The sequence below is a fragment of the Penaeus vannamei genome, chromosome 35 (assembly GCF_042767895.1).
Source record: "Penaeus vannamei isolate JL-2024 chromosome 35, ASM4276789v1, whole genome shotgun sequence".
NCBI classification, from domain to species: Eukaryota; Metazoa; Arthropoda; class Malacostraca; order Decapoda; family Penaeidae; genus Penaeus; species Penaeus vannamei.
The window spans coordinates 11,439,012-11,446,511 of record NC_091583.1 but is presented as its reverse complement, the minus strand read 5'-3'; the positions used below and the strand labels follow the sequence as shown (position 1 = coordinate 11,446,511).

At 32.7% G+C, this 7,500-nt stretch overlaps 2 protein-coding genes across 14 annotated transcripts in view; one reads left to right on the top strand and one right to left on the bottom strand.

Annotated features, from left to right (window-relative positions):
- Positions 1-2,402: 2,402 nt before the first annotated feature.
- LOC113807526 (uncharacterized) lies at positions 2,403-6,846 on the bottom strand. Of its 2 annotated transcripts, none has more exons than XM_027358802.2 (7): positions 6,722-6,846; positions 5,048-5,212; positions 4,360-4,529; positions 3,921-3,994; positions 3,464-3,667; positions 3,072-3,186; positions 2,403-2,821 (listed from the first exon to the last, which is right to left on the bottom strand). In XM_027358802.2, the coding sequence occupies exons 2-7, from the start codon at positions 5,202-5,204 to the stop codon at positions 2,660-2,662; spliced, it is 882 nt and encodes a 293-aa protein (XP_027214603.2). In that variant the 5' UTR covers positions 5,205-5,212; positions 6,722-6,846; the 3' UTR covers positions 2,403-2,659. The 2 variants fall into 2 exon arrangements, with proteins under 2 accessions (XP_027214603.2, XP_069969984.1); XM_070113883.1 differs by lacking the exon at positions 6,722-6,846 and adding an exon at positions 5,959-6,060.
- A 235-nt stretch (positions 6,847-7,081) lies between these two features.
- Positions 7,082-7,500, top strand: part of LOC113807525 (homocysteine S-methyltransferase YbgG) — a gene marked incomplete at its 3' end in the record, with an annotated part of 7,745 nt that continues 7,326 nt past the window's right edge. For 2 of the 12 annotated variants that reach the window (XM_070113876.1, XM_070113875.1), the window contains 1 exon segment: positions 7,478-7,500. This exon segment is cut by the window's right edge and continues 78 nt beyond it. 12 annotated transcript variants of the gene reach the window in all.

The following is a 7,500-nucleotide window of genomic DNA, read 5'->3' as shown; positions in this document are numbered from 1 at the left end:
ATACATATATATATGTATATATGTATATATATATATATATATATATATATATATATATATATATATATATATATATATATATATGTGTGTGTGTGTGTGTGTGTGTGTGTGTGTGTGTGTGTGCATGTGTGTGTGTTCACACACACTCATATATATGTATCTATATGTATATACACATATATGTATCTATATGTATATACACACATATATGTATCTATATGTATATACACATATATTTATCTATATGTATATACACACATATATGTATCTATATGTATATACACATACATACATGCATGCATACATATACACATATATAAACACATAATAATAATAATAATAATAATAATAACACGGTAATAATTATTCCGAAAACTAGTCGAGGTCGTTAGGGCTATGTACATATGCTCTCTAGTTTTCCTGATATATTTTATTGTGATGAAGATATGTTCGAAATCGGTTGAATACATCTCTTTTATTGTATTCATTCTCGTTCATACCTTTTCTACATTTGTTGCAATGAATACTGTTCATTATTACTGATATTATTATTATTACTACTACTATCATTGTGATGATGATTACCATTATTGCTACTATCTTCATTATCATTAGAGTAAGAGTAAGTCATAGCGATATAATCCCAGTATGCAACGAGAAGTGCGGGGCAAAAATACATGGAGAAAAAATAGACAGACCTGAATGTAGCGTTAAAAGTCATGTAAGAATGCAAATAAAAACGTATTGTGGCTGACCTGAGTACAGGCGAAGAGAACTGAAATACATGCGTTCTGTTACATTATTTTTTTGAGAAACAACGTAGAAAAGATGCACACATTTACGGATCTAAGGAGGGCCTGTAATTTTATGCTGAGCGAAATGAGTCCTGGTGTCAGTAGAAAAAAAAATGCTAACGTGAAAATGGTGAAAATGAACGTTTAAGCGTGTTATAGCGAGCACTCGGCCGCCAAACAACGTTAAAGAACAGTTTGAAAGGAACGCGTGGACCCCCCCCCCCCCCCAAGGGTTCGCGCTGATCTCACTTCTACTCATTAACATCACGATTAGACTTACAGCCCTGACAGTTGTACCCTTGGAATTACATTTACTCACGATCTATTGAGGAACAATTGTAAGCGTAGTTACTAAAACTCCAGCAAGAGCTAAAAAGTGGAAATCTTAAGATGAAAACAGGGAAATGAAGGGACGATGAAAGTGAAAAGATAGATAGATAGAAAGAGTGTGTGTGTGTGTGTGTGTGTTTGTGTGTGTGTGTGTGTGTGTGTGTGTGTGTGTGTGTGTGTGTGTGTGTGTGTGTGTGTGTGTGTGTGTGTGTGTGTGTGTGTGTGTCTGAGTGAGGAGGGTGAAATGAAAGGAAATCCTAAATACTATTTGCAAAAAAAAAAAAAAAAAAAAAAAAAAAAAAAAAAAATATATATATATATATATATATATATATATATATATATATATATATATATATATATATATATATATTGAAACTGCGACTAGACTAGCTGCATCTTGCGAGGCAGAGAACTATACACTGGGATTCCCAGGTATCACCGAAAGAAAAGAAAAAAGAAAACGAGAAAACGAGAAGAAAAAATGTGGAGTGAAGGATTTCAATACGAAAAAGTAAAATCATACACGCTTCGAACATATTTAAGATATTCAGGAGGGGAATGGCCGCAATATTAGAAGGAAGTAGGCGAGAAGGCGACGAGGGAGGGAGGAGGGGGGGGGCGTTGAGGAAAAAATAACATGGAGGAAAGGGAGATGGAGGAAGACGACGAGGAAAACAAGCTGTGGAAACGCGCATCACGAATAGCTCTGATGTTGACGGAGACTTCCCATTATTGTTATAATTGTTATCGTTGTTGTTACTGTAATTATCATCATTATTATTTGTTATTATTTTTATTGCTATCATAATCATTATTATTATTAATTATTTTTATTATAATCATAATTATGATAAAATAATAACGTTATCATTATCACTACAGAGGCAGGGCTTCAAATGGCGGCACCCCCCCCCCCTAGCAGATTAAATGTGGCCAAGAAAAGCAAGATGAAAATATGAACAATTTGTAACTGTACAATATAAATACTGGAGTGGACAACCTTAATTTCTTTTATTTTTGGTCGCCCACCCCCCCAAATTTACTGTTGTTATCCCCTGTGCCCCCCACAAGAAAATTCTCTGGACCCACCCCTGATTATAATGGCAAGCTACCACATGTGTAAAAATGTTTTAAGTACTTCTCATTTGTAAACTGTGACTACCTGAGTGTTTTTAGGGGATGTCGAGCTGAAAAAGGTTACAGAACACTGATATAAACATTTTCAAACACTTGGTCTTAATGACCAAATCACCACTGGAATAATAAAAGACAGTCTCCAATAAAAAAAATCTTGTACAGATCTGTATACAATATATAATTAACTAATTAAAAAATGTTTACATTTTGAACATTTACCTAATATTAGCTTGCAGCGATGTTTGCCATATTAAAAAATAAATGATATTTACATGCCAGAGCAACATGATAGAAACTCAAATTCAAAACCGTGGAAAGGACTAAAAAGAAATATAAAGCTCAATTATTTTTCAAACACAAATTATATACGAGTTCCTAAGTGTGGCATTATCAGATCACTTCTTTTTGGCAGCTGGAGTGCTTGTAAAATATGAGGTTATTTTCTTTTTGCTTTCTTGTTTCTTCTTTGCTTCTTTTAGGGAAACCACATCTGCAAGCACTTTCTGTGCCTCACTATAGTCACCAAATCTGAGGGCTATATCACACAGCATCATCACCTGTCAAAACAAATGTAACAATACAATTATCAAGAAATATTCAATTTATTAAGAAATTGAATGTTTATCGAAGCCATGAATGAGAAATACTACACTATAGGATGTGTAACTGATTGCATATCATAATTTATAGCTAAATACCTTGCCCTGTGGTATTATTCACTCTCACTCATCTTTTTTACATACTGATTTTCTTACAAATAAAAATACTTATTTTATCATCAAGATCTGCTGCAATTTAGAATATTACCTGAACATAAAAGTCATCACTGCCCCACTGGAAACCACTACTGCTTATCAACCCTTGGATCATGTGCACAAGTATATTCATCTTTGATGTCCTCTCTTGAACTTTTTTCTGCAATCTGTGTACAGAATATAACAAAGACTATTAGAGCAAAATTCTTCAGCAAGATAGCTGCACAAATGTGTACAGGCATCTACACACCTCACCCTACAGATGTACAAAATAGATGAACACCTTGAAAGACAATAGTTCAGCTTTTTCCTTTTCTTTTCATTATATTTCCACATATAAAAAGAATAAAATAATAATGACAACAGGGCCATTATGACTAGGATCGACTTTAGTATCAGCAAGATATATATGATTCAGAAATATGAAACATGAATTGCACATACTCATCATATTGACTTGGCAAATTTGCACTTGCATCAAGCTTCTTCTCATCTAATGTTTCCCACTTTTCTTTGATGCCTTTCAAAAGCTGGCGGTATTTTAACCGTTGTTCCAAGATTTCCTTCTCCAGTTGGTCATTTTCACTCATGATTTTGGCTATATCTTTACTAGTGTTTAAATTGGAACTGTAGTGTGCCAACATCTGTCTGTAAGTATATAAACCATAGTGTTAAGCAAGCTTCACATATATAACAATAGAACTATGAGGGTTTTAGTGTTATCTAACTTCAAACTTTCACATGAAATTAAACATTTGTGCTTTATCTGTTGTTGACAGAATTTAACAAAAGAAATTTGATTACTATTACTAGTAAACCAGTTCTTAACCTTTAACCAAACAAATGTATCTTAAATTTCATTTGCAATTTACAATAAACAACAGGATTAAAAATTACTGACCCTTTTTCAGGAAAATTTTCAACTAACTCATCAGTGTCCATCTTTTTCACACTTGCATGTACAGCCTGTTGTATCTGAAATTAATCAGTCCATTTGATTTGTATATGCATACCCAAGTAAAGTCATACAATTTTCTACATTATCTGTAAATGTATATTATAGACTTCTCTTATTGCAATCAGTGAAACAAAAGGAAGAAGAAGAAAAAAAATATGTATAAAAATATCAAAGTTTTGAATGATTATATAGCATCACACTTTTTTCACCAGTGAAATCAACCTTTAAATACAAGTATACTTATACTGCATAGCACTGAATCAAGCTACAAAGTCATACTAAGCAAAATGCTCTTACTAAAGTAGGAAAAAGGAAGAAGGTGGGGGATAGAGGTTAAATAAACTTGCCCTTTATTAGTATAAAAACAAATAATAAAGATTACCTGGGTATTAAACACACTAGTTTGGTATACATCACGGATTATTCTGTGGTTCACTAGTGCACTGTGGAGCTCATCAGTTTCCACTGTGACCCTGGTCCTTTCTTCTTTGCCTGACAGCTGCTGTTCCTTTGTATTAGCATCTTTCTGAACAGCTTCTATCTCTTTTTCAGCTGTTATAAAAAAACGATAATAATTGATAAATTATTAGCAGTAATTAACAAATAAAAAATCTATAAAGCAGGTAGATTTATGGGTAAATGTTTCCAACCCATATTTACTGCGTCTTCACATCTTCAGCACACCAGCAAAGGCTAGCAAACCTCCACCATATACAGGTCTATTCTATCAAGACAAAAGTTTGCAAAGCTCCATTTGCAATTTATTGTCAAATAAGGAAAAAATAGACATTTTTTGTCTTCTGCCAAAGCACTACAGGTGTAAAAATTCTTCACAGATATTGGTTATATCAAACTTTATTGGCCTTCATCCACTGCTTATACCCAGTTTTTAATAGTTATGAAGAAGTCCCATTTTAGAAGCCACTGCATGTGTCTTCTTAATCATTTTATTCAGTTAGGCAACAGTAATAGCCAAAGTCTTATCATTCATAATTTAAAATGCATAATAATTTTTAATAAGTAATTATTGGTTAGAGCCTTCAATTAATTCAATCTTCAAGAAAACTCACCATAAATACTATCTGCTCTGACTTTCATCATTTGGTTCTTGAGTTCTTCAATGTCTGTTAGAATGGCTAACAGCTCCATGCTCTCCCTTGCTGTAATCCGATACAGAGCATCTTCAAACTCCGCAGGCATGTCATCGTCAGAATCCTTGCTGGCCATGGTTTTAACTGAAAAGTAAATTTAAGTGAAATGTAAAGTCTGCAAATTTAAAGAAAAGCAGAAATTAATCCAGAGTAATTTCAGGCAGTAATCATATCTTATACAAGACAATATGATGTAATTGCTGAACAGTTTGTTTGCCTATGCTATTTAGTGACTCCGAGTATGGCAGAAAAGCCCCCATGTGCATGCGTGACGAAACAAACAAGGTGGCAGCAAACTCGACATGAGAAGATGATACCACTCTCAATTAGGTTAGGTTCATACTTATTACGTGGAAATACCGTTTATATACTCATATGCATATATGTGATGTAGCCCTAACAACGAGAAATCTGGTGTAACACTGGCCTTATTCAATAGGTAAATCTTGAAATAAGGACTATGTGGAGAAAAATGAAGGTAATACTTACAGGTCTTACCTTCATTTTTCTCCACATAGTCCTTATTTCAAGATTTACCTATTGAATAAGGCCGGTGTTACACCAGATTTCTTGAAACAACATGACCAGGTATAAAAAATCTACAGAAAATGATGGTAAGTTCATCTTTGCTTCACAAAGGTACAATTGTTTTCTATCTAGACTCTTTATCTTGAAGAATACATGTTGTGGGGGCTTGAACTTATAATCATGGCACTTGTCACAATCTATTTTCAAAAAATTTTAATGTTATTTTCTGCCTATGCATATTATTTTGTAAATTCAAGACAAATTTTATCTAACATTACATGGCTGTGGGAAACAAACAATACCCAGGTGCCAGACTGTAGAGTATTTTTCTTGCCCGAGGAATATTACATTTTTTTATACGTGGGAAACATTTTGTTTACATTTGCGCGGGCGGATCTGTGGACGGATGATGAAACAAGTACATGGAGAGCTTAAAAGAATTTTATGAGTGGAAGATGATTTAAAAAGGAACAAAGTGCGTACAAAAAGGTCAAAAGAATTTTATGCGCAGATGATTTACAAAAGAGCTAAAGTTACCCAAGAACTACATTTATGTGGACAGAATTTGACTAAACTCTGCAGTCTGGCCCAGGTGACTGTCACAAACTTCAGCCTAGGTTTACTGGCATTTACTTAAACACTGACATGTAGAAACTGCATTGCTTATGTTGGTAACATTTATTGCATTAACATTACAAATGCCATAGGAAAGATGTCTCAACGGTAATAAATTTTATAAATGTAAATTTTCGATGATTTACTGAGAAACCCCAAACAGGAACATTCACTACGAAGATAAAGGAGAATATATAAAAAAAATATTCTGATCCCTCTTGGAGTAAATAGGTACAGAAAATAGTATGTCGAAAAAATCATTCCACTTCTTGAAAATTACGAATTTATCAAAGTAAAGGAACTAAAGAATCCCTACTGGTACCTTTACTGCATTTTACATTGCATGGAAAAAATTCTAACCAAAAGAAAGAAAAGAAAAAGACACAATATACCATCTTATCAATTCCCTTTTAAGGAAAATAGTAAAAAGAAATTGTAAAATATACTTACAAAAAGTGTGACGTTTTGCGCACAACTTTCAAATTGGATATGTTTACATGCGTGACGTCACTCGGATGTAGTTCGTAAATGATATAAATTATTTTATTTTTTAAAAAGTGTTCGCAACTTTTTATGATATTTTAGACAAGAAAACTAAAAACAAAAACATAAGATTGTAGTAGTATATACACAAATATAAGGCTCAAATGTATATTCCGACTGAATACAGACAACAAAAAAACAAAAAAGCTAAGAGATTGGTAATACTGCTATAACGAAATATGAAATAATAAAGTTCCATTTCTCTAAAACATCAAGGAATAACAGATCATATTTTGATTTTTAAATATATTATTGGCTATGAATGCTTATAAACAAAGGGAGAATAAATACAAAATACAAATCTTTGCCAAGTATATATCTTCTATCTTTTTCACCAACAACGGAAAGAAGGATTAAGTTTTGATAATTTATACGGGATTGCACATTAAATATTAACAGAAAATGTTAATGAAATATAAAAGCTATTTATGAGCATGTGACTCCGAACGGAAGAGAAACCGAGCTATTTCAAGGTTCATCTATATATTTTTTGTTCAATACTTGTCAACCCCAATTTGTACATTTTCTCGATAAACGGATTAAAATATAATAAGCACTGGCTTTAAAGTTTCAATAGATCCAAAATTTTAATATTAATCACTTAGTGGCCTTGGGAATTGTATTTATATCTATTGTAAGTGTAATTATTACTATTAAGTATTTTTATCGCGAGCAGCATATCAAAA